A 27,696-nucleotide genomic window follows, 5' to 3' on the forward strand; every position below is an offset into this window, starting at 1 on the left:
AGGCGGAGGCGGCCCCACGCGGGAGCTGCGCGCGCCGCCCCCCTCCCCAGCCTCCCGGAGCCCTCTCCTGCCCCGCGAAGCCGCCTCCCCTCCCCTCCCCTCCCCCACCCCGGGCGGCCCCGCCCCCTCCCGGAGGCCCCGCCCCCGACGGCAGACGTGGGAGGGCGGGCGCGCGCGCAGAGCGCCCGGATGAGCGGCGACTTCCGGCGCGGGGCGGGCGGCAGGGGGCGCGTCGGCCGCACGTCGGCGGCTGGGCTCCTGGGGCCTGCGCGGCCCGGGCTGGGCGAGGGGACATGGGGCCGCCGCGCGCGCCGCTCTGAGCCGGGCCCGCGCCGCCGCCAGGAGCCTCCCTGCGGGACCGGGGCGTCCGAGCGCCGCCAGGGGCATGGCCGCCGGGGCCGGGGGCGGCGGGCTGCTGCGCGCCCCGTGAGGGGCCCAGGGGAGCCGCGGGGGCCGCTCGCCGAGCAGCAGGTACGGGCCGCGGGGCTCGTCGGGCGACCCGGGGCTCGCGGCCTTTGTGCGCCCGGGTGGGGGCGCGGGCACGTGGGCCGTGGGGCTGCTGGTCGGGAGGAGGGCGGGGCTTCGGGCCGCGAGCCGGGCGCCCCTCCCCCTCCCTTCTGCGCCCCCCCCGGTCTCCGCGGGTGGTCGGGGTCAGGGTCACGTGGGCGCGCGGGCGAGGGGCGGGAGCTGTGCTGGAGCGGCCGGTCTCCCGGCTCGGGGCCCCGAAGGTGGCAGGTGCCTGTCGTGTGGACTCCGCGGGCCGCGCGCCGTGTCTGGGCGAGTCTGGGCTGGTCCCGTGGGCAGGTTGACTCAGCTTTTCCCTTGGGGCGGGTCAAGTTCGGACACGTCCCGCGCACGCAGGAGCGGGAGCTAAGCCCCGACTTGCCTCCAGCTGCGGCTATTTAAGCCGCGCGTGTCCCCAGCTGCGCTCAGAGATAGGGACCTGTGCTCCCGACCCGCGGCCCCGACTCCGCCCGCATCCAGGTGAGGCCCCGCTTACTCTACTGCCTTTGCTCTAACAGGGACAGCACTCAAGGGCGTTATTTTTATCCCCTTTCCGTGTGACTTTGTTGTTGTTTTTCCCCGCAGATGTTTCATTATTTCGAGTTTTTATCTTGTGTTTTTTTTTTTTCTTTTCTTTTCTTCTCCCCACTTGTAGGCAAATGTGCAATACCAACATGTCTGTGTCTACTGATGGTGCTGTAAGCACCTCACAGATTCCAGCTTCGGAGCAGGAGACCCTGGTTGGTATTTATGGGGGTGACCAACTGACTTCTGTTAGACCCGCATTTATAGCCCGGTTCTCCAAGCGAAACTAAACTGTGCCAGTCAGGGGCAGGTGTGAAGCAGCCCGTAAGAATCGGTACTTGTTTTCTCTCTTGGGTCCTTTATCACTCTGGATATAAAATTGAGTTCCATTACATTCTTAAACGTGGATGCTGAGGTCATGTTCGTTACAAACCAATATTTGTTTTCTGTTTTGACTTGTCAATGTTTAACTCTTTGAAACGGTTTTTGAAAGTCACAAAAGTTAACTCACGCTTGTAAAGATTTTTGGGCATCAGGGAAATGTAAAAAAGCTTGGAAGCTGAAAATTCTAGTCTTCTCTTTTGGCGGTGTCTTTTAGGTCTTTCTCTCTGTGTGTATCCACATACATACATGCACATTTTATTTTATTTTTTTTAAAGATTTTATTTATTTATTCATGAGACAGACACAGAGAGGCAGACACACAGGCAGAGGGCGAAGCAGGCTCCATGCAGAGAGCCTGATGTGGGACTGGAACCCAGGACTCCAGGATCAGGCCCTGGGCTAAAAGCAGCGCTAAACCGCTGAGCCACCCAGGCTGCCCTATTGTGTTTTTCTTAATAATTTGTAGTAGTTCTTTGTGTTTCAAATGTATTAGACATCTGTCATTTACAAAGATTGCATAGAACTTTGTTGTCTTTTTCCTATTGAGAATGTTTAAGTGAAGTCCAGTTTATGGACTTGTTGGTTTTCGCATTTCATATCATGCTGTGGAAGAACTTGCCCATCCCAAGATTATACAGATAGAGTCCTGTATTTTCTTGTAGTACATCTAGATCTATCTTTGTATTTCTTTTTGTTATTAAATGTAAGATTAAGAATGGTATTTGTAGTTTTCTTATACGTATTTTAGGTCTTAATAAACTGATGGCTTTCCTTTACAGATTTTTATTTTGAGTTTTCTGTAGTTTGAAGTTAATATAGCATACATAAAATTTCAGGAGAAAAAATTTATCTTTCAAGAGAGAGTTCATTAAGTCTAAAAGTGAAGTGTATATGTAAGGACACACACAGAAGTGCGAGCAGAAAAGTTAAAGATTCAATACCACACTTACTGTGTATTTTAAGTGTTTTGGTTATTAGATAATATTCTGTTGATTAGCTAGAAATAGGCAGTTTTTCTTAAATCTAGTTTTGAGAGTTCTATTCCAAACTGGGATGCTGTTAGATTTCAAAGTTAGATAAAGGAAAAGAGTATATTGAGAAGAGGAACAGAGGCACCTGTCTGTGTGGAGGTGGCAAGCTGTAAAGACCCTTGAGTTTTACAGATTTTGATGCAGCATCAGTTAGGGAGAAAGAGAATATTATATCCCTACCTCCTTGCCAGTCATTTCCTCAATATCTAGAGATTGTAAAATCTCTAGATCAGGGTCACGTACACCCTAGCCTGTGGGCTGTATTTGACCTCCTGCCTATTTGTGTAGCCATGGCCATTGGGTTCAGTATCTGTATTTGAATCCAGACCTGGCAGGAAAGTCTTAAAATATTTGCCATCTGGCTCTTTATAGAAAAAATTGACTCCCAATCTATTTGGTGGGTTCCTTAAACACAGCTCATGTTTTATTTACCATTTGCCCTCCCAGTACCTACTGCTGTCTGGTGCGTGGTGGAAGCTCAGTAAATACTTGTCAGTAGGTATTTGAAATGTAGATCACCTAAGAGGCAGCATGATATAGTAGGAAGAAAATGCTGGTTTGTAGTTGAGGGTTGTGAATTGCAGCCTCAGATCTGCTTTTAATTATCCTTGTCAGTTTGAGTTATTTAAATCCTCTAGCCTTTAGGAGCCTAATGTGTGGGAAGAAAAGATTGGGAAACAGAATTACCTTAAAGACTTACTCTTTTCTCTTGGACTTTGCAATTTAGTTTGTGGTAATCTTATTGGAGTATTCCATTTATAGCTAAGTTTAAGGTAGTAAGCAAATAATAGAAAGAGCTGGAGGAAAAGAATAGTTTTCACTGCCTTGGCATGGATACTGTGTTTGATTGCAGCTGATGATACTTGAGGATTCTGTGATTATTTGCATAGTAATGAAATCAGCATTTTTTCCCAACTGCCTTGATAAGTCTATGATCTTCAGTTTCTATTGTCTGTTACATTTAGTGAAAACATTATGACTTAATTTTTGAGTTCTAATCTTGTGAGATTGTTAAATACAACATCTACCTTTATTGAAGTTCTTCATGGACATGCTTGCTGTGGGGATTATAGCTCTGGAATAATTTTGGAAGTATAATAGCAGCTTTTTGTTCTTTGTAGGTTAGACCAAAGCCATTGCTTTTGAAGTTGTTGAAGTCTGTAGGTGCACAAAAAGACACTTATACTATGAAAGAGGTAAGCTAAATAAAGAGTTAACAAGATAACTAATGTTTTGTTAGTTACATGTGGCCATGGGGAGAAATTGACCATATAGAGGGAATTTTTTTTTGTTTTGTTTTTTTTAGTAAGCAGCAATATTAAGTATTGTCATTTGGATTATAAATTGAAGCTGAAATTCTAATTATACTTGAATATCATTTGTCAGGTAGGAATTCTTGAGATGAAGGGAGGCTTTGTAGGGGTTCTTAGCATTTTTGTGCTGTGGACTTAGGTGGCAGACTGGAAAAGTCTTCTCAGAATCTAGTTTCTAAATGCATAAACCAAAATGTATAGGATTACAAAGGAAAACAAATTACGTAGAATACAGTTATCAAAATAGTAAACAAGTTTGTGATATGTGCTTTTTTGTGTTAGCACATTGAATAATAAGATTTAGCAGGAGATTTTATGTAATTTCAAAGTAGTGAGGAGGATAGTTACTATTTTGAGATGTTTACACCAAGCAAAGTATGATATGAAAACACTTGTGATTTTTACTGGTGACATAATCACAGGTATTACTAATACTTTGTGGTTTGTTGCCTATATTCATAATTGAAGGAAAAGCTAAATTTCAGTTAAAAAGTAATGAAAATATAGATAGAAATTTTTTTTCCATCCAAATTAATGGATCCCCTGAATTCTATCCAAGGACTTCTTGGGCATCCATGGATCCCAGGTTAAGAACTTCTGCACTAGAGATACATGAGTACAGTATACTGATCTTTCTGGGATAGAGGTGAGCTGCTTCATGAACATATGTTCTATTTAACGGATACATTTCAATGTATTGTTCTCTAGCCTTAAATTTGTGCACAGAACCATGATTTTCAGTGAGAGATTGGGCCATCTTAGGCACAATTTCATTGTGAATGAAGTTTGCCTTTTCCCCATCTCTCCCACTTAGTTTGTGGGGCCCAGAGTGCTCAAAACACTGAAGTACCTTATCTACATCAGGTTAGTGGGTCAGGAAGAGACTCTGCACCTTTTTCTTTTTCAGCCACACTTTTTATAAACTGTATGGGATGTTTGGTAGGAGTGTAGGAGTCTTCTTCCTTTCCCCCTATCAACTTGTCTTCTTCAATCCATAGTCACCAGGTAATATTCTTTTAAGTCTGAGGCCGGTTTAACCAGTTAAGTCTACAGACAGTAGGGTAGCTTGCAGGGAAGCATGGAGGTTAAGGATGTTTTTGAGGTTAAAGCTGTATTTATGGCTGTTAACTTGGTTTGTCCTCATCATTATGTAATTGGTTAAGGAAACAAAAGGTATACATTTAAAAGTAGATAGAAATAAGGGGGAAATTGATTAGGCCATTATAAAGGTGTAGAAAGCTTTATTGAGTTTCCAGTTGTGGGATCTTTGTTCTGGGGCATGTGGGAGAGTGATGACAGCTAGTATGGGGAAGTAGAAAGAACTCTGGACTTAGGAGTCAGAAGACCAGGTCCCATTGCCTTATCTCTAATACAGTGAAAACAATTCTATGAAGTAGCAGAAGAATGAGATAGTACTTGTTAAAGTACATTTAAACTGTAAAAAAAACCAAACACAAAAAAACCATAGATATTTAGGTGGTTAATAGGTTTGTATGTGGATGTCTTAAGGTGTATCATTTATTTCATTGTTTTAGTGGAGCATACAATATTTAACTGTATATGCATGATTCACGGTTACTATTTTGATTATTTATTGTTGCATAGATTATATTGATGTCTTCAAGAGTTTATTTTATTCACCAAATTCTTCCAAACTGTTGTGTAGATGTAATTGGTCACTTTCCTGTCATCCTCACCTGTGATGACCTCAGGCTGTTGAGCTGTATGGTGTTTGGGACTATTTAATAAATGACTTTAGGTCACTGCTATATTTCAGTTGATGATTTGATTTTGTAACTTTTTATTGCTCTCAGTGGTTTTGCATTTTGCTGCCCTTTCCCTTCTAGTATGTATATACGTAGTACCTAGGTATCTGGGCAGAGTTAAAGTCCGTTACACATACATAATTTAAGTAAATTGGAGAAGCAGTGTCTACTCCCATAAATTAAAAGGAAAAGATTTAGAAGCTTTTTTTAAGAGTACAGAATAGTTGTTATTCTAGACCATTTTGGGTATGGTTGCTGGTTTAACCATCTTTAGATAAATGAGAAGTTGAATGTATTTGAAACTAACATTTAATTTTCTTTAATCTCAGAATCCTATTTCTATTTCAGGTGATATTTTATCTTGGCCAGTATATTATGACTAAACGATTGTATGATGAGAAGCAACAGCATATTGTGTATTGTTCCAATGATCTTCTAGGAGATTTGTTTGGAGTGCCAAGCTTCTCTGTGAAAGAGCACAGGTAAATTCTTCAGTTTAGTCCGTTGTAAAAAGCCAGCTGGGCAAACATTTCAGTTTACCTCCTCCTTTTGTTAGAGAAAAATTGTTGCATGCAGAAATTGAATATAGCATATTGTTTGAGAACCTGAATTCTGGAATCTAATAAATCTGGGTTTGAGACCTAGCTCAGTCCTTTACTAGCTGTGTGACTGGGTAAATTGATTTACCCTCTCTGAGCCTCAGTTTATCCTACTTGTAGGGATAATATAAATACCTCATGTGTAAGTTACGAAGAAACAATGTGTAAGAAGCAGTGCTTGACACAGAGAAGGCATTTAAATGTTAGTCACAGGGGTGCCTAGGTGACTTCAGCTCAGGTTATGATCTCAGGGTCCTAGGATGGAGCCCTGGGTCAGGCTCCCTGCTCAGTGAGGAGTTTGCTCTTCCTTCTCCTTCTCCCCGTCCCCGGCTTGTGTATACTCTCATAAATAAATATTTACCCAAAAAATGTTAGTCACAATTACTGTATATTTAAAAATATTATTGCAGTTACTTTGAAAGGTAGTCTTTAGGCCACACTGTGGTAAAGGTTTAAGTTTGAGCCTTACTTTGGAGAATATTTTGTCATACATCATCATAGCACTTAATCGGCTAAATTTAACCCAGCTAACATTTCTAGAATTACTCTATTAGGAACTGAAGACTGTTTTTTCAGTCATTCTTTCCTTACATTAGAATTCCTTTTCCCATTTGGTTTAGTACAGTCCATGTGGAGCCTTAGTATGATGTGTAGCTTAATAAATGGGAGGAATACTCTTTCACATGAAACAACTAGATTCTACTAGTATAATGTTCAATAATAGTGTAGCTAAAAAGATAGTATTTAAATGGAAAATTTATAACTCTGAAACTACTTCATTATATAAGCATAATATGTATTCATTATTGGACAGTAGGAAAAGGCATAAAATGAAGAATAGGAAAAAAAAAGTCTAGTTTGTCATCAAATAGTATTTTTTTATTTTATTTTTATTTTTTTATTTCTATTTTTTTTATCAAATGGTATTTTTAACTTGTCATTTCTATATTACGTGTAGATGTGTTTTGACTCAGTTGTGAACATACTATGTTTAATTTTGTCATGCTTTTTAATTTAACACTGTATAAATATTTATCTGATTTATATTCCTATTTTGCATTTGGCCTTGGGATCTAGGCTTTATTGTATAAATTTAAAAATTAGGGCAGCCTGGGTGGCTCAGCGGTTTAGCACCGCCTTCAGCCCAGGGTGTGATCCTGGAGACCCGGGATCGGGTCCCACGTTGGGCTCCCTGCATGGAGCCTGCTTCTCCCTCTGCCTGTGTCTCTGCTCTGTCTTTCTCTGTGTGTCTCTCATGAGTAAATAAATAAAATCTTAAAAAAAAAAAAAAAAAAAAAAAAAGAATTAACTGTATTGGTGACTTGGTACCATTTGAGTGTTGAATCTTCTGATAATGTTCTGGGGTATGATTTTATAGTTTCTCAGATTGAAGGCATAGTTTAAAAAATTATCTTTGACTTGAATTCTACTATGTTGAATAGTTGAACAGTGGGGAAATTATTGACTGGGAAAAAGAATATGAATAGGAATATTGATATTTATAAGTTTACGGAGCTGTATCATTAGTCCCAAGGGGAAAAGAAATATTTGGGAGTGGTATTTCCCCTTAATGATGAGAATTAGAAATTATATCATGTGACCAGTAACATTGTCTAAAATCATTAGCTTAAAAGAAAGTATGCCATAATATCAGTGAAAATTAAAATAGGTGAATTGTCTTTCTATTGGGATGTAAGCTCCATGAGGGCAGAGATTTGTTTCCATTTTATTTCTTTTTTTCCTGTTTCTAGAATAGTGACTGGTTCATCATAGGTTTTCAGTCTGTGTTTATAAATGAATGAAGGAAGCTTCATCTCTTAATAGATTTTAATATAAGAAAGAAAATCCATTAGGTGATTGGTCCATGGTTGATAGAAATCAAAATTACAATTGTGCATGATCCACTGTCTTTGTAGGCAGTCTACTGCCTTTTTTTTTTTTTAATTTTAGTTAATTATTCATGAGAGAGGCAGAGACATGGGCAAAGGGAGAAGCAGGGTCCCTGTGGGGAACCCAACATGGGACTTGGACTTACTTGTTCTAGGTACTCCGAGATCACGCCCTGAGCTGAAGGCAGACACTTAGTTGCTGAGCCAGCCAGGTGTCCCTAGGCAGTCTACTTTTAAACTTTAAGCACAGAGATAGAAATTTTCTTTTTTGTTTGAAAATAGATATATCAACCCTGTTTCTGCATTCACACTCATTCTCTGGGGTCTTTTGGTAAAGTCCAAACAAGACACATTTCAGGAAATGGAGATAGGAAATCCTTCCAGTGAGAGAGACCTTTGTGATTAATAAGAGTAACTATGTAATCATTGGACAACTAATTATCATGATGCTTTTTTTTAGGACCTTGCTTGCCAGTGACTTAGTTTGAATGCAGTGATTTAAAATTTTTAGCTTATGTACAATTTAGTTAATGCTAACGTGTATATAAAAATCTGAAGTCCTATTTAATATATTTTTATTTTAAGATGTACATCTCCTTTTTTCCCTGTCCCTACTAGGAAAATATATACAATGATCTACAGAAACTTGGTAGTAGTCAATCAGCATGGTAAGTTAATTTTGAATACCATAAATAAGCACTGTAAAATATTTTAAAGACATTTTGTGTATGTGGAGTCATTTAACAGGAAGAAATGAATTGTATGAACTAAAGCAACATAATACTAAGGTTCTAATGCAGATTTGTGATATGTAAAGTTAAATACCTTTATTCCACCAATTTAAGCCTTGGAATATCAGTATTAGAATTTGTTTTGAAATATTTCTTTTCTGGGGGATCCCTGGGTGGCACAGCGGTCTGGCGCCTGCCTTTGGCCCAGGGCGCGATCCTGGAGACCCGGGATCGAATCCCATGTCGGGCTCCCGGTGCATGGAGCCTGCTTTTCCCGCTGCCTGTGTCTCTGCCTCATTCTCTCTCTCTCTCTGTGACTATCACAAATAAATAAAAATTAAAAAAAAAAAAAAAAGAAAGAAATATTTCTTTTCTGGATTTTTGGGGAGCAGTACACAAGTATTTGTTAAATATTTTTAAAATTTTTCTTTTTATTTTAATTCCAGTATAATTAACATAGTGTTATATTAGTTTCAACTGTACAATGGAGTAATTCAACAATTCCATACATTAACTGACAGTCATCATGACAAGTGGACTCCTTAATCCCCATCACTTGTTTAACCACATTCCCCCACCTACCTCCCCTTTGATAACCATCATTTGTTCTCTATAGTTAAGAATCTGTTTTCTTGGTTTTGTTGCTTAAATTCCACATAAGAGTGAAATCATATGGTATTTGTCTTTCTCTGACTAATCTCACTTAACGTTATATTCTCTAGATCCATCCATAGTGTTGCAAATGGCAGGATTTCATTCTTTTTATGGGTGAATGCTATTCCACTGTATAGATATGTACCACATCTTCTTTATCCGTTTATCCATTGGTGGACGCTTTGGATGCTTCCATATTTTGGTTTTTGTAAAGAATACTGTGTATATCTTTTCGAATTGTTATTTTTGTGTTCTTTGGTTAAATAGTGGAATTACTGGATCATATGGTGATTCTATTTTTCATTTTTGGGAAACCTCCATACTATTTTTCACAGTGGCTGCACCATTTTGCATTCCCACCAACAGTGCATGAAGATTCCTTTTTCTCTACATCTTTACCAACGTTTGTTGTTTCTGAAAGGTAGATAAATTCGAGGTCATGCTTATTAGAGGTATAACACACCTTGAAATGTGTACTGGAAAGGTTTTGGGAGGTTATATAGATATCTAATATGAATGAATGAATGAGTCCTCTTTTGTTTTTGTTTTTTTTGTTTTTTTTTTGTGTGTTTTTTATAATAGACAAAACTTTTATCAATTTATTAAAAATGGCATTTCCCTACCTGTAGACTTACAGTTCTTAACTGGTTATTTTTAGGTCACATACTCCGTGGATAATCTGATGAAAGCATTGGGTTCTTATTTTAGTAGAGATACACATAAACATACACAGTGATATACTGGTAAATCTTTAACAACCCACTTTTTTTGGGGAAATGCCCTGATTTATGGTGTTTTCTGATCCCATGGTGTAAATACATTGGCCATTTTCAGGCTTCATACATGGACTTGGTAAAAAGAGGCACACAGCTTTGAGTACGGGTAGGAGCGGTCTCTCAGCACACCATAGACTTTTTTTTTTTAACATAGACTTCTTATAGCCTCCCCTCAACTATAATTTTAAGAACTGTTCTCATAAGCTTGTTTACTTCGTACAATGAACTGACCACTCTTTTGTGCTTCCACTGTTGTGTATTTAGGTTTTGTTACACATTCTTTTGTTATACTTGTTTGTATTTCTGTTTCTTGTTTCCTAAGCAGGTTTGCATTATATATTAACAGTATGGTGTTTTATTAATATGTTTAATAAATGTGTTGAGTTGAATGCTCTTCCAAAGCTAGGACTTAAGACCCAGAAAAGGACATCACTGTCTTATCCTAGAGTAGAAGTGACTGTTAGTTTGGTGACATGTTTTGTTGTTTTACAAAAACTCTTTATGAATTCAAATGAAGGCAAATAAAGCAAGCAACTATAGTATTGTAGTAGCATTTTCAGTTTTCTTAAATATTACCCTGATGTATTGATTCATTCATGTAAAGAAACCTTGGGTAGATTACTAGAAAAATTGTATATTAATGAGTTGGTAACCTGTGGATTATTTGGGTATTTCCGTTTTGAGTTTGTTTCAGGTTTCAGTTTAGTAGAATTCATTTCTGCACTTCTGTAACTGTTATCAACCTATCACTTCTCAAAATTTCCTTTTTATTTAATCTGCATTGTAACATAATACAGATATAACAACATATTAATATATATTATTTATTATATTAAAATGAAATATAGCTTGTCTGTATCTACAACTTAAAATCCACATAACCTGTGATAAAAAGAAATAAACTGTTATGATAATGTGCATAATTTTAAAATGTTAGTGAGCGGGCCTGACATTCCCATTAAGGTGAGGATGTTTCCGAGGGAGTAACAGGGTATTTGATTATGATCTTTGGCAACTGTGTATATTCTGTGTGTATTTGAAATTTTGACTTCTGAACTCCACGTCTTGTACATCCAACTACAAGCTAAACCTACCTACCAGAATGAGTTTCATGCATTTAGTTCATTATCTTTCCATCCTAATTTGTTTATCTTCTGAAGTTTCTCTCTTGGTGAATGATCCTACCTGTTTACCCACCCAAGGCAGAATCTTGGCATCCTCCATAATGCCTTTCTCCTTTGCCTCGTGTATCTGATGCCTGGCCTTGTTGGTTTTTACCTTTTTAACTTATCTGGAATTGATCTCTTTTCCATGCCCCAGTTTAGGCTTTAATACTTTGGCATTTGTATTATTGCAGTTACTGTCTACTACTGGCTTCCCTGCTTCTCTCTCCCTCTCTCTCTCTCTCCCCCTCTCCCCCTCTCCCCCCCCCCACCCCCCCCTCTATTTTGCCAAAGTGATATGTCACTTCTCTGCTTAAAGTGACCATGTAGGGGTTCCTTATTGTTCTCTGGATAAAAAACTTGCTGTGTACTGCAAATCAGTTTTATCTATTGGATTAAACATTTTTAACGGTGAGTGGTTGCAACAGTGCCATTGGGCAGATTCTAAAGTGTCAGCCAGGAAGGATGCAACGATGCAGGATTGACGGCACGAGGGCTACTTGTTGACATCCTTGTTCTGTTTCACAAGACACACAGAATCCTTTATGAGCTTTCTTACATGCCGGTAATAATTAACTGCCTATAGTTCCCTGCAACAAACATTGGTAATTCACTTCTGGATGCTTTTTTTCATGGAGTATTCTCTTCTGGAATAGCCTTTCTTAGTCCTACTTCTTCATATTCTACTGTAAAACCTTTCTTGATTCCTTATTCCTCAGACCTGCCCTATTCCTACCAGATTGCTCTCATCTCCAGTGATTTATCTTACAATACTTCTTTTATCGTGTTTATTATGCTTTTATTACTTCTAATGTAATGCTACTCTGTATTAAAATTGAATTATTTACATCTCTGATATCTAGCATGAGGTTGGCTCCTGGGAGATACACATTTAATGTTTGTTGAAAGATTAAATTGTGTAAGTTTGTCCTGGCCTGACAAACTAGTTTCTTTCCTAGTTTGTAATTCTTTGTTGTTGTTACCTTCCCCCCCACCCCCCCCCATCAGAACCATCAGATTCAGGCACATCTGTGAGTGAAAATAGCTGTCACCGTGAAGGTGGGAGTGATCAAAAGGTAATCTGGGAATGAACACATTTTATAATGTTTTTTGAAAGTTAGATTATTTTAAACAAGTAATTTTTAGCTTCCTGGTGTTACAAGTTCGTTTTTGTTTTTTTCTCTCCCCTCCACACTGCCCCCCCCTCCCGCCCCGCCTCCCCGCCTTGAATGCTTAAGGACCCTGTGCAAGAGTTGCAGGAAGAGAAACCTTCATCTTCAGATTTGATTTCTAGACCATCTACCTCATCTAGAAGGAGAACAATTAGTGAGACAGGTATTTATGATTATTTAATTGGCACTTTCAAATAGCTTTTGACTGTTTATTTTCTAATAAAATTAATGCATTTAGACTAAATGAAATTGTGTGGGGTTTTTTGCTTTTAGATGAATGCATTTCTGAGTTTCTTTCATACCTATTTTTATATGATTTATTTGGCTTAAAAATTTCTTAGCAACATTTTTCTGGTTGACTATAGCAGGCACAGTTTCCTGGGTCCCACTGGAGTTTATAGTTAGCCAGCTGTCTATTATTCAAGGTAATAGAGGACAAGTATATAAACTATTTTAGCCCTTATTCTTAATTATTGTAGCGATTAAAATATTTATTGTTTCTAATAAGTGATAAAACACAGCACTGAGTTTAAAACCAAAGTAAATAATATCGTAGAACTGACAATGAGATAAAATAGCGGAGAACATTTTTATAGAGAAAAGATTGTGGAGAAGGCTATTGCTTGATCAAAATTCATAATAACTAAAACTGTGATTGAGATGAAAGAAGAATTCATCAGATCAGTGAGATAGAATAGATAAAAACCCAGACTCGTATGTCCATGAAGGCAGAGAGCGGAAAGGACAGAGGATATTTGTTAACTGCATGGGACTGGAACAAATGGTTAGTTATTTGGGGAAGAAAAAACAAGTTCTATCTGTACCATATATGAAAATGAATTCCAAATGAGTTTAAAAGATAAATGAAAAAGATATTTGACGGATATTCGCTTTAAATTTGACAGTGTTAATACCCTTATCACATAAAAAGTTCCCTCAAATTGAATAAAATATTAAAGATCCATATCGCTAAAAAAGCAAAAACCCAAATTTTTCATAGTAAATATAAAATGACTAAAATATGAAAGGGGGGTGGATTTTAGTGATTTTGCTTTATAGACAATAAAAAATGCAAATGTGTTTTTTCTAGGCTATCAAATTATTGCAACTCTTGCAAAGAAACTGGGTCCTGGGATCCAGCCCCATGTCAGACTCATCCTTATTAACTTGTGTGTTGGCAGTGATAGACTATTGGTGTATCAGTTGGTATAAGTTGGTGTTAAACCTTTACGGATTTAAAAAGGCTTGGAGTTCTTACCCTTATCCCAGTAACTCTACTTCTAGAAATCTATCCTAGAGATATAAACAAATTCAAAGATTATATATTTAGAGACACTAATTTTACAGCATCATTTATAATTGAAGACATACATGGTAGAAAATGTCATCACTCTAGTTCAGGCCATTGCCCTGTCTTCCTTGATCACAGCAGCAGTGTCCCGATTTTCTTACTCCTGCTCTTTGTGTTCCTTCACATAGTACCAAAAGAGATGGTAAAAGGTAAATTGAATTATATCATTTCTTGCTTAGCCACTTTGGTTACTTCAAATAAAACCCGTACTCTTTACCTTGGCCTACAAGGCCATGATCTACGTTTAACCTGATTTTTGGCCTTTTCCCTCCACCTTTATTGTTTCCATTGTATTGATTATTTGGTTTCTCAAGTCAGAATTCCTTCCTGCCTTAAGGCTGTTTACACACAGTTTTTTTCTGCCAGGAGTTCTTCTATCTTTGTGTATGAGGTGAGCTCCTCATTTTTTCTGTTTTTGCTTAAATGTGACCTTCAGAAAGAGGCTGTCTCTAACCAGCCAGAAAAGCAGATTCTTTCTTTTCCTTAGCTCCCTGCTTGTTTCCTCATAGTACTCACTATAGCTTGTAAATAATTATGTTTCAATTGCCTTGATGTTTGAAATTAAACAACTTCTGGTGGCAGGGATGACAGTTGACTTCACTTTTGTATATACTCACTGCCTAGCACTGTGCCAGACAGTAAGCAGGTGCTCAGATTTGTGGACTAAATGGTTGAATTGTAATGAACAGTATAGAGACGTCTGGGTGGCTCAGTCGGTTATGCCTTTGGCTCAGGTCATGATCTCTGGGTCCTGGGATCCAGCCCCACGTCAGGCTCTGCTCAGAGGGGGTCTGCTTCTCTCTCTGCCTCTCCCCCCTGATCATGTACTCACTCTCTCTCAAATGAATGAATAAAATCTTAAAAAAAAAAAAGATAATATATGAACCTATGTCACAGACCCCATATTCTGCAGCCATTAAAAATAATATAAAGGAAGATTTAAGACAAAACTACCCCCAAATAGTACACGTAGTGTGATTCAGATATGTTTTTTTTTAATTAATTAATTTATTTATGATAGTCACACAGAGAGAGAAAGAGAGGCAGAGACACAGGCAGAGGGAGAAGCAGGCTCCATGCAAGGGAGCCTGACGTGGGACCCGATCCCGGGTCTCCAGGACCGCGCCCTGGGCCAAAGGCAGGCACCAAACCACTGCGCCACCCAGGGGTCCCTCAAATATGTTTTTTAAAGGAAATAAGGGCAGCCCAGGTGGCTCAGCGGTTTAGCACTGTCTGCAGTCCAGGGTGTGATCCTGGAGACTCGGGATCGAGTCCCATGTCGGGCTCCCTGCATGGAGCCTGCTTCTTCCTCTGCCTGTGTCTCTGTCTCTCTCTCTCTCTTTTTGTCTCTCATGAATAAATAAAATCTTTAAAAAAAAAAGGAAATAAAAAATGTAAACTGGAAAATTATTACAGTAAAATGTTAGTAGTTGTTATCTTTATGGTAGCACTAGAAATAATTTACTTTTTAAAAATTTTCTATTTTTTAAATATTTCTATGATGAGTATATATTTTAATAATCAGGAAAAGCCCCAATTACTATTTTTAATGGAAGTAAAAATTATGAATCAACATGGTTTAGGCTTCAACCATGATCACCTTTTATAAGGAATAAAACATGATTAAGAACTTAGATCAAGAACTTGTGATCTCGTTGTGGAGATCAACACAAAATTACTTAAAATATAGGATATAAAAGTGGAGAATTCAGAGGGAAAAATGTCTTTTGGCCAGGATGGTCAAGAGAAGGACATGGAGTGAGCAGAAGTATGCGAGTTGTACCTGTTTCGGGCATATGGATTATAGTTTAATTAATAACCCTATTTGGTACTTACTTCAGTAAAAGGCTGCAGTGAACACCCTTGCTACCTACGTTTTAAAGTAATATTGCAGGTATTTCTCTATCTCTAGAGATTGCCCACAAAATGTATTATTTTAGATTTCTACAGTGTATAAAAATGTATTCTCAAATCTCTTGAAACTGTCTTTCATTTTAATTTTTGTAATTCTTGTGGGTAAAAAATGGTATCTTGTTTTAATTTATGTGTCCCTGGTCAGTAGGAGGTAGGGGATTTTTTTTCATGTTTATTCTTTGTATTCTGTGAATTGCTTTTTCATTGAGTTTTTTTAATTTAATTTTTTTATTTTTAAGGACTTTATTTATTAGAGATCAGGAACGGGGGGTGGTGCGAGAGGGAGAGGGAGAAGTAGACTCCCCGCTGAGTAGGGAGCCCAATATGGGGCTTGATCCCTGGACCCTGGGATCAAGACCTGAGCCGAAGGCAGGTGTTTAACTGACTGAGCTACCAGGTGCCTTTTGACTTTTTTTGTTTTTTAATCAAATTTTGTTTTGTTTTACTTGATTGGTGTATATAATGTATAGTAACCATTTTAAGTATGCTGCGGATATTTTCTTTTAGTCTGACATTTGCTTTGTTTTGTTTATTTTGCCACATAGGCCTTAATTGATATAGTTTAATCTTGATAAACTTTTCTTGAAGGTTTTGTAGTGCTATATCATACTTCTTTACCCTGGTATTTTTAAATTTTTTTTAAAGATTTATTTATTCATGAGAGACAGGCAGAGACACAGGCAGAGGGAAAAGCAGGCTCCATGTGAGGAGCGCGATGTGGAACTCGATCCCGGGACCCCAGGATCTCACACCCTAGGCCAAAGGTGGCGCTAAACCACTGAGCCACCCAGAGGTCCCTTTACCCCGGTATTATAAGAATGTTCTCTTACAAGTATCTGGATGATTTTGTTCTTTGTGTTTGGTTATTGAATTCACTTGGAATTTATTTTTATATTTGATATACTACACAGTAGGACTCTTATTTATGTTCCTGACAGGTTTGGTGACATTCTGACTTTAAGTCAGAGATCATTTATTCTTTAAAACAAAATATACTATATTTTCACTGGTTTTGATTCCTGTTGAAAATACAGAGTACTGAGGAAATTGAAATGTTAAGAATACCTTCTAAGTAGGGGGTGTCCAGGTGGCTCAGTTGGTTGGGCATCCAGCTCTTGGTTTCAGCTTGTGTTGTGGTCTTGGGGTCCTGGGATTGAGCCCCACATTGGGCTCTCTGCTCTGCAGGGGAGTTTGCTTCTCCCTTTGTGAGCATTCTCCCTCTAATGAATAAATTTTTTTCATAAAATCTTTTTAAGAAATAAAAATAAAATGCAGTGTTCTGGGGATGGCTCAGTCAGTAGAGCCTGTGACTCTTAAACTTGGGGTCATGAGTTCAAGCCCCACATTTGGCATAGTGCTTACTCTAAAATAAATACAGCATTCTGTTGTAGCTCTCAGTTGGACAGATCCACTAGAAGTGTTGACTTTTGAAACAGTAGTAATTGACTATTTTCTCTGTTTAATTCCATTGAACTTAAATTTTGGTACAACTGGGTACTCAAGGGAGCTCATTTGCTAAATTGAATCCTAGTATGGGGTTTTAATTGATTTGTCTTTGTTTATGCATACAGAAGAACATGCAGATGATTTACCTGGTGAACGGCAGAGAAAGCGCCACAAATCTGATAGTATTTCCCTTTCCTTTGATGAAAGCCTTGCTCTGTGTGTAATAAGGGAGATATGTTGTGAAAGAAGCAGTAGCAGTGAGTCAACAGGGACGCCATCAAATCCGGTAATATTTTCATTTTAAGTAACACAAGACTCTTATTTTCAAAATCTAGTTCTAACAGTCCACTTGGACAGAATACACATACGTGTATGCTATGCACTTGCTGTTCTACGCTGTGGTAAATTTTTCTGTCAAATAAAACAACCGTATAAATTTTCTCTACTCCCAAAACCCCAGGTTCGAGAGAAGGGTGGAAGATAAGCAATTGCGGGGTGTGTGAATAAAATTTGTACCTTTATTAATAGTTGTTAGTATCATCCTACATATTGGAGAATCTTTGTGGGCCCCTGTACCAATAGTAAACTCAATTCAAGTAAATTGGAGTGTAGAGTGGTCTGAGGATTTATAGTTTTACTTTTTAAAAAATAAGGGAAAAAGCAAATTTGGTTCAGTTAAATATCTTAGAACTCTAAGGCAGGTTTGTTTTGAATATTGAGAGTAACAGTATCTTTTTATTATAGCTACCAGCAAATCAGTCAGCAGAGTCTAAGCTACACATTTGTAGTACATAGGCTTAGATATCAGGAAAAGTCTGTTACTAAGGCTGTGGAATATAGGTATGTTATTGCATGGATGTACTTTAGTACTTTTTGATTATTAATATGATATCCCAAAGCGTTAGAAGTTCTTAAGAGATGTCATTGAAAATAGTTTGGTTAAAAAAAAAGTTTTTGCTAACAAGAATGCCTGACAAATGGAATATTCTCTTTCTGGTCATTAAGTATTTCTTTATTTATTTATTTATTTTAAAGATTTTATTTATTTATTCATGAGAGACACAGAGAGAGAAGCAAAGACACACAGGCAGAGGGAGAAGCAGGCTCCACACAGGGAGCCCGACGCGGGACTCCATCCCGGGTCTCCAGGATCAGGCCCTGGGCTGAAGGTGGTGCCAAACCACCAAGCCACCTGGGGTTCCCCATATTTGTCTTTAAAATACTAAAAATGGAACTTGTGATATGCCGGCACCTTGTGATCATTATTCTGGGTATTAGTGATCGTTTTATATCTCTTGGAAGGTGTAGGGAGTGAATGAAGTTGCGTGCTAGTAACCTTATTTTTAGTTTTTCTGTAATGTTACTTCTTAACATTGTTTACATTTTTCTTTTTGTCTTCCAACTCAGTGATTCTAAGGATACAGATGTGCCCTGTAGTTAGAATTTCATAGAGCTGTTACTTCTGTGGCCACTAGATGGCCTTGAGAGCAATTTCTTCAGTCAGTGGGTCTGTAAGTGTTTTCTGTGCCAGGTTCTGTCTAGCAGTGGGGTGGAGTGGTAGTCAGGGTAGATATTGGCCCTGCCCTCATGGGGAGACGTGGCATCAACAATTAAACAGGTAATTAAGGGGATCACTGGGTGGCGCAGTGGTTTGGCGCCTGCCTTTGGCCCAGGGTGCAATCCTGGAGACCCAGGATCGAATCCCACATCGGGCTCCCGGTGCATGGAGCCTGCTTCTGTCTCTACCTATGTCTCTGTCTCTCTCTCTCTGTGTGACTATCATAAATAAATAAAAATTTTAAAAAAATAAAAAAAATAAACAGGTAATTAAGATGTGGAGTAAATGCTGTGGGGGAAAACACAGGTTCTTGAGAGCACATGCATGTAATCTGAAAATTGAATCCAATTAAAGAAAGCTTGGACACAAGCTTCATGTTTGGATAATTGTACTCCTTACTATCTATCTATCTATTTATTTATTTATTTTTAAAATTTTATTTGCATTTATTCTATGCAGAATTTACTCCTGGCCATAAGTTTTTGTTTCTTCAGTTTCTTCTGGGAGATCTTTTTCTTCTGTGCAACTTCCTCTTCTGGTTTAGGAACAATCTGCTCTTTTTCAGTAAGAATCATCTCAATGTGGCAGGGAGAGCTCATGTATGGGTTAATCCGGCCATGAGGTTCTCCGTCGCATCGTGAGGGCTTTGTTCACCTGGATGTGCTCAATGACCAGAGAATCTACATCTAAACCCTTAACTTCAGTGTTACTCTCTGCATTTTTAAGCATGTACAGTAAAAGTTCAGCACTTTTCTTGGGCCACCGACCCTGTGCCCAGCCCCACTGTTTGGCCTGCGCACACCTACCAACTCCACCATTGTAGTGACGGAATGGCACACACTGCTTCTGCAAAGTGACATCTTTCAGATACTTGGTGGCTTTTTGGATATGCATACCCTTGATGGCCTGGGCAGTTTCATGCATGTTCTTAAAATGAACATGAAGATTTGAACCTCTCAACGTGCATGATTTTGTAGGGTTTTCTGGGTCCGGTGAGTAGCGAACCATCTCCGGAGGTCACCTCAGGCCGCTCAGGGGGAGAGAAAGCCTTACAGATGATTTAAATAGAATTCCTATGCTCTTTAAACTTAGTCTTTGTTAAAGTTGTCTCAGAATTCTAGTTAAATGACATTTAAAGTCCTTGTTTTTGCTTTCTACCTGGGACACTGCCTTGTTACCAAAGCAACAGAGGATAATTTTCTTTTTGTTAGTCCTAGCCTTTCCTGTCTTCTAAAACTTGTCTACTGGGGATCCCTGGGTGGCTCAGTGGTTTAGTGCCTGCCTTTGGCCCAGGGCACGATCCTGGGGTCCCAGGATCGAGTCCCGCATTGGGCTCCCGGCATGGAGCCTGCTTCTCCCTCCTCTTGTGTCTCTGCCTCTCTCTCTCTGTGTGTCTATCATGAATAAATAAATAAATAAATCTTAAAAAAAAAAATAAAACTTGTCTACTAAAAATCAATGGTTTTTCAGGCTGAGTTTCTAGTTGTGAAAGCTTTTGGTAAGGTAGGATTTTTTTTCCCTCATCTTAGCTTATCTGAGAATGTTGTAGTCTTCATTTGGTGATGGCGTTCACCAATTTGTGAAGGGGTTAAAGGAACATGCGTTTGCCTTCCATCTTTCTTTCTTTTGGGTTTAGTAAATTGAGGAAGCTACTAGGCTCTATTCTAGGCTCTGTACTAGGCAGTTTACATGATATTATCTCAGCAGCCTCAAATTCCATTTATAGATGGGAAAGATCAGCTTGCGGGTTTAAAATAACTTGTTTAAGATCCCATACCTAATAATTGTCATAGTTGGAATTCAGGCAAAACCACGGACTTCTGACTTCAAAATTAATCTTTCCAGATCTTGCCTGTCTGATGCTTTTTACATGTGCAGTATTTTTAAAGTTTTTGGGTGGGTCATTCTTTTTCGAACATTAGCCACAACTTTAAAAAAATAGCTTTTAATCTGCCTTCTCCATAGCACCCTAGAACAGTGCCAGCAAACCTTTCCTGTAAAGGGCCAGATAGTAATTTATTTTGGGCTTTGTGGGCCCATTGTCTTTGTTGCAGCTACTCACATCTGCTGTGGGGCTAAAGCAGCTGTTAGAGAACAGGAAACGGCTGTGTTCAGTAAAACTTTATTTATAAAAACAGATGAGTAGTAGGCCATATTTTGCCATACTTACCATAGAAGATATTTGCTGAATGGGATACCTGGGTGGCTCAGCGGTTTAGTGCCTGCCTTTGGCCCAGGGTGTGATCTTGGAGTCCCGGGATCAAGTCTCACATTGGGCTCCCGGAATGGAGCCTGTTTCTCTCTCTGCCTGTGTCTCTACCTCTCTCTTTTCTCTATATGAATAAATAAATGAAATCTTTGTAAAAAAAAGATATTTGCTGAAACTTTAATGTCTTGTGATTTATCCTCATATTCTAAACCTAGTACACTAAATGCTAGTTAATGGAAGTATCCAGTTTGTTAGGTTACTTTATTATAGAGTCCCTGTTAAGAATTAGAACTGTAAATGGTCAATTTTGCTTTTACTACTATTTTCTTAATATCAGTTTTATTTATTTATTTAAGGTTTTATTTATTTATTCATGAGAGACACAGAGAGAGAGAGAGAGAGAGAGGCAGAGACAGAAGCAGGCTCCATGCAGGGAGCCCAACGTGGGACTCCATCCCGGGTCTCCAGGATCAGGCCCCGGACCGAAGGCGGCGCCAAACCACTGAGCCACTGGGGCTGCCCTGAACATCAGTTTTTAAAAGTCTTTTGACCTCAATGTTTGTAAAATACTTTGTTTTTATAGATAATAGAAATATTAAAGATCATTTAATCCAGACTCCTCTCATAGATGAAGTAGCTGTGGTCTTTACAAGTTAAATATGTCCAAGGGTAAATAGCTACTTAGTGGCAAATTAAGAAGAAGAAAGTTTGTATTCTGATTCTTAGAGGAATGTACTTTTCCTAGTTCTAGCTTTTGGCTTTGATATGAGCCTATTCTTAGCCACTGACAGCAAATATTATGGGATTAATCATTTTATTATGGTTCTTACATTATAAATTGAGGAACCATATGAGCTGATACAGAATGTTTAAAATAAATTTTTAAAATTATGCCTGAAAGCTCTTTCAAATAAATTAGCAAAAGTTTATTAAAAAATACATTTCAAGACAGCCCGGGTGGCTCAGCAGTTTAGCGGCACGGCACCTTCAGCCCAGGGTGTGATCCTGGAGACCTGGGATCGGGCCCCACATTGGGCACCTGCTTCTCCCTCTGCCTGTGTCTCTGCCTGCCTCTCTGTGTCTCTCATGAATAAATAAAAATCTTTAAAAAAGAAATTTTTATAATGAGACACCTGGCTCCCCGCAAGGAGCCTGCTTCTTCTTCTGTGTCTCTGCCTCTCTCTGTGTTTCTCATGAATAAATAAAATCATTAAAAAAATTCATAATTACTGTGGGTTGTAGCTACTAGCATTCTACTAATCTGAAGATATAAAGAGATTAACACGTTTTTAACTCAGATATCTAAGATTCATGTATGCAAAAGTATGCATAATTGACATGCAAAATTTATAATTATAGATCTATACATAAAAATACGTTAAATATGTAAGTAGTGAAGATAATTAGAAGTGGAAATGACAGAGGCTTTAGCAGAAAAGGATGAGTAGGACTTAGTAATTCCAGTGAGAAGGAATGTGTGAAAGTTGAAGTGCCAAGTTTGGTTTAGATAAAAATGTACATCTGGCTGATTGTTCATATTTGGGGGGTGGAGAGGAGTGTCTAGTTGGAGATAAGATGAAAATGTTAATATGGTCCTACTGTGTGAACCTGGAATGTCCAGGGGATTTGGTCTTATTCCTTTATGAAATGAGATTTTGAACAGGGAAAATAAATAGTAATGTAATAACCCAGAATCTTAATCTCATGTCATTGTGTAGTATGGATCTAAGGAGGAAATAGGACTATGGGGATGAGCTAGGAAGCTGTTACAGAGGCCAACAGGTAATGTACTCTAACAACTTTTCTCCCTTCTGATTTTAGGATCTTGATGCTGGTGTAAGTGAACATTCAGGTGATTGGTTGGATCAGGATTCAGTTTCAGATCAATTCAGTGTAGAATTTGAAGTTGAGTCTCTTGATTCAGAAGATTATAGCCTTAGTGAAGAAGGACAAGAACTCTCAGATGAAGATGATGAGGTAGTTTTATTTCTCTAATTACAGTCTAAAGTTCTTCAATATTTTCTATATTCATTGATGATAGTTGAAATAATGTCTTCTGATTTCACTTAATCTTTGACTTTTGATTTGTTCAAATTAGAATATTGTTTTGTGGACTTAAGGCTTTGGTAGTTCCTTCTGGTTCAATTTATATACTTGTAACTGTAAGTGTCAAAAAGTCAATAGTCCTTAGTGAACATTCTTATAATAGTCTTACTTTTTAAAAAATTACCCTCTTTGGGGCACCTGGCTGTCTCAGTAGGTAGAGCATGCAACCCTTGATCTTGAGGTCATGACTTCGAGCTCCACATTGGGGGATAGAATTTGCTTAAATAAATTTCCCTCTTTTAATATTAACTTTTTAAAAAAGTACAGTATACAGTCAAACTCATTGGAGGTGACCACCTTCAACATTGCTAGCTATTTCAGTTATTTAATATCTCCATACTTATAAAATAGAAATGCTTATCCTGAATTTTTTGCCTTACTCATTTTAAATATCCTGTGTCTGTTGCCTTTTAACCATAATGGGTCAGGATTTCATGGTCCTTCACGTTTCCCCCTTCATACTCACTTATTCCATTTGACCTCTGTCTCAGATTTTTCTCATACACAGTAGTACATGCTATTCGTTTAGGACTAATCACTAAGAAGCCTTTCTGGTTAAGGAAAAAAGGTGATGGATTGATGCTAATGGATTTGTTTTATTAGGTGTATCGAGTAACTGTGTATCAGGCAGGGGAGAGTGATACAGATTCATTTGAAGAAGATCCTGAAATTTCCTTAGCTGTAAGTATACATCTGCTTTTTTAAGGAATCAAGAAAATACAGAGGTTAAGGTTAGAAAAACATGCCTAGTCTGCTTCCTGACGTGAGGTAATTTCTAGAAAAGTTTTAAAGCATTTTTGTCTTTATTTTTTGTGTTGGAATCTGTTACTGCATTTTTTAGGTTTTTTTTTTTTTTTTTTTTGGTGCCAGGATTGGAACTTTGAACATTTTTTAATTGAAAATTTCAAGTATGTACTTGAAATTTGACAGTTAGCTTTGACAGTTAGCAACATTTTGCCAGTCTTACTGATTTGTGTAGGATTTGCCTTGTAAGAATTCAGGACTGTGGGTGGGGGGTGCCAGGATGATTCAGTTAGTTGAGTGTTTGACTCGATTGTGACTCAGATCATGATCTCAGGATTGTGAGATCGAGCCCCACATTGGGCTCAGTGCTCAGGGCGGAGTTTGCTTGTCTCTCTCCCTCTGCGCCCCCCCACCCCCATGCATGCATGCTCTCTCAAACAAAATGTTAAAAAAAAAAAAAATTCAGGACTAACACCTGGGTGGCTCACTCAGTTAAGTTTTCCAACTCTTGATTTCAGCTTAGGTTATGATCTCAAGGTTGTTGAGGTCTATCCCTGTATCAGGTTCCATGGTGGGTGTGGGGTCTGCTTAGAATTCTCTCTTCTCCTCTCTTAAAAAAAAAAAAAAAAAAGTAACAATGAAAGAAAGAATTCAGGACTTGAAACATTTATGTTTCATGCTTCTTGAAGTATTGGAAGGATTTTTTTTTCTTTTTTAATTTTATTTTTTTATATTTATTTTTTATTGATTTCAGTTTGCCAACATATAGAATGAGCACCCAGTCCTCATCCCATCAAGTGCCCCACTCAGTGCCCGTCACCCAATCACCCCCACCCCCCGCCCGCCTCCCTTTCTACCACCCTTTGTTTTTTTTCCTTTTTCTTTTTTAATTAATTAATTTATTTTATGGAAGGATTTTTAACTGAATATTAATGCTTTAATTTTTGTTAATACTGCCTTTAATTATATTTGAATAGGAAATTTCATTTTCTTTCTTTTTTTTTTTTTTTGCTGAGTTGAAAACAATTATCCAAATGCAAAAAAGATGAAATTGTAAAACTTTTGAAAGAATTTTTACTGTATTAGAAAATAATTCAAGTAACTAGTTGACACATTTGATGTCAGACATAGATCCTGCAGTTTATTGGGCTCTTTGAAGCACTTCCTCTCCCATATTACAAAAATTTTGCCTTTGATTTTATCAGTTGGGTAGCAGCCTGTTTTGGGAACTTGAAAGAACTCATGTGGGAGAATGAACAGTCTCCATCCTTTTTTTTTTTTTTTTTTAAAGATTTTTTATTTATTTATTCATGATAGTCACACAGAGAGAGACAGAGAGGCAGAGACACAGGCAGAGGGAGAAGCAGGCTCCATGCACCGGGAGCCCGATGTGGGATTCGATCCCGGGTCTCCAGGATCACGCCCCAGGCCAAAGGCAGGCGCCAAACCGCTGCGCCACCCAGGGATCCCGAACAGTCTCCATCCTTACTGCTAATTTTTTAGGTCATTTGTGAGGCAATTTAAAAATGGTTGTTCATGGCAAGTTTTACATGGACATTGTCCTCAGGCAAAAATCATGCTTCATTTAAGATAAGGATATGTTCCTTATTTTTTTTTAAGATTTTATTTTTTTATTCATGAAAGACAGAGAGAGAGGCAGGGACACAGGCAGAGGGAGAAGCAGGCTCCATGCAGAGAGCCCGACGTGGGACTCGATCCTGGGACTCCAGGATCATGACCTGAGCAGAAGGGAGACACTTAACCATTGAGCTACCCAGGCATCTCAGGATGTGCTTGTGAAAAAGGCTGAGGATGGATGTTAAGGGAGGGAGTTTATTATCCAAACTCTGTGATGGCAAAAAGGTTTGGGAAGTAGGTTGAGGTATGAGAGAAGCAATACACACAGAGATGAGTATGGATAAGGGGCATATATTTTGGATAGTGACAAGGATGACAGATTTTAGCAGGCAAAGATTGCTGAGACGAATGTTTTAGTGTTTCCTTTGTGGATGAAGTTAGGGAACACTCAGTTGAACCCAGGTTTTAGAGCACTTCTAAGGCAGTCTCAATGACGCATTGGGCAGTAGTTTCATCTAGATTGATTGGGTGGGCATTGGGCATGGTATCTAGGGTTAAACCTTTAAGAGAGTGAAGTGGATACAGGCCTCACTTCAGAGTAAGACTGCATCATGCTTGCTTCAACTAAATGAGCCAACTGTATCTGTGTCCTTAAACGTAACTATTTGGTACATGGTTAAGATCATGGTGAATACTTTTTTTTTTTTTTTTTTTTTTTTTTTTGGATTCTTTAGCATGGTTTGGGGAAAAAATTCTGTACTTTATAATTATTCTTGAGGAAAGACTGTTACATGTCAAATGTTTTATATAAAACATGAAATGCTGGAAATTGAACTGTATGGTAGATTTTACCTCAGACATCTTGGAAATTGCTCATGTTGGCTATGACTAGTTGTTAAAGGGTTACAGAAACTCTCTTTTTTCATTGAAGGACTATTGGAAGTGTACCTCATGCAATGAAATGAATCCTCCTCTTCCACCTCATTGCAATAGATGTTGGGCCCTTCGTGAGAATTGGCTTCCTGAAGATAAAGGGAAAATCCCTGAGAAAGCCACACCAGAAAACTCAACACAAGTAGAAGAGGGCTTTGATGTCCCTGATTGTAAAAAAACTGCAGCCAGTGATTCCAGAGAATCATGTGCTGAGGAAATTGATGATAAAATCACACAAGCCTCCCACTCCCAAGAAAGTGAGGACTATTCTCAGCCATCAACTTCTAACAGCATCATTTATAGCAGCCAAGAAGATGTCAAAGAATTTGAGAGAGAAGAAACACAAGACAAAGAAGAAATTGTGGAATCTAGTTTTCCCCTTAATGCCATTGAACCTTGTGTGATTTGCCAAGGTCGACCTAAAAACGGTTGCATTGTTCATGGCAAAACAGGACATCTTATGGCATGCTTCACGTGTGCAAAGAAGCTAAAGAAAAGGAATAAGCCCTGTCCAGTATGTAGACAACCAATTCAAATGATTGTGCTAACTTATTTCCCCTAATGGACATGTCTATAAAAGTAGAATTCTATATTTCTAACTATATAACCCTAAAAATTTAGACAACATAAAATTATTGTTTTTTTACACATATCAAAGGGGGATCTCGTATCTGTACATATAGATTTCTTCTCTGTAGTGTAATTTACCTATTTTGGAAGGAGAAATAGTAAATACTTTTTTTTAGAAAAATTTCACTTTTGTTTATGTTTTATATTTGGGTTTTAATGTAATTCGAATTGGATATATAGCTCATCCCTAACCCTTACTCTTCATATTTTAAATGATTTCCACTTCTTAAAATTTAGAGAAGTATCTGTTTTAAAAAATATATAAATAGAATATTTAAATATATGTACATTCAGCATATGTTGTGCAGTGATTATGGTCCTTACAAAACATTCAAATCTGCAGATAGTTTCATTTACCATGCTTATGTGTTAAATTGTCTAAATTTTTAGGCTTAGTATATATTATTTATTGATTTACAAATAAAAATGTCAAATGATTAAGAATTGTTTCAACAATGTGATTATTGGGTCTTAAAAACTTTTTTTGTAATGAGTTTTGTTAAAATAGAAATTAAACTTGAATACTGAATATTATTTGGGTAATCAAAGGTACAACTCTGTGCTTCTATTTTTGGAATGGCCAAGACTGTCCACTGTGGCAGCTTGATGCAGTTGGGAGCCTCCAAGGCATTGAATAAGGTTCAACTTGAGAGAACGATGTTACAAAGTTTAGTAGGGCCATGAAATGCTGTTTTCTCTCTCCTGTTCCACTTGTGTTAT

The 27,696-nt window shown here is 38.3% G+C and overlaps 1 protein-coding gene and 1 pseudogene across 5 annotated transcripts; one reads left to right on the top strand and one right to left on the bottom strand.

Annotated features, from left to right (window-relative positions):
* The first annotated feature begins 321 nt into the window (after positions 1-321).
* Positions 322-27,420, top strand: MDM2 (MDM2 proto-oncogene). 5 transcript variants are annotated; one of them, XM_049115142.1, is made up of 12 exons: positions 408-471; positions 893-984; positions 1,160-1,244; positions 3,566-3,640; positions 5,872-6,005; positions 8,630-8,679; positions 12,344-12,411; positions 12,574-12,670; positions 17,344-17,504; positions 22,807-22,962; positions 23,695-23,772; positions 26,345-27,420. In XM_049115142.1, the coding sequence occupies exons 3-12, from the start codon at positions 1,164-1,166 to the stop codon at positions 26,906-26,908; spliced, it is 1,464 nt and encodes a 487-aa protein (XP_048971099.1). In that variant the 5' UTR covers positions 408-471; positions 893-984; positions 1,160-1,163; the 3' UTR covers positions 26,909-27,420. The 5 variants fall into 5 exon arrangements, with proteins under 5 accessions (XP_048971100.1, XP_025332425.3, XP_048971099.1 ...); XM_025476640.3 differs by lacking the exon at positions 893-984 and having other exon boundaries at positions 324-471; XM_025476642.3 differs by lacking the exons at positions 408-471; positions 893-984; positions 1,160-1,244 and adding an exon at positions 1,270-1,363.
* Positions 18,228-20,002, bottom strand: LOC118350043 (60S ribosomal protein L17-like; annotated as a pseudogene).
* Positions 27,421-27,696: the final 276 nt, after the last annotated feature.

This window comes from Canis lupus, chromosome 10 (genome assembly GCF_003254725.2).
Source record: "Canis lupus dingo isolate Sandy chromosome 10, ASM325472v2, whole genome shotgun sequence".
Taxonomy (NCBI): Eukaryota; Metazoa; Chordata; class Mammalia; order Carnivora; family Canidae; genus Canis; species Canis lupus.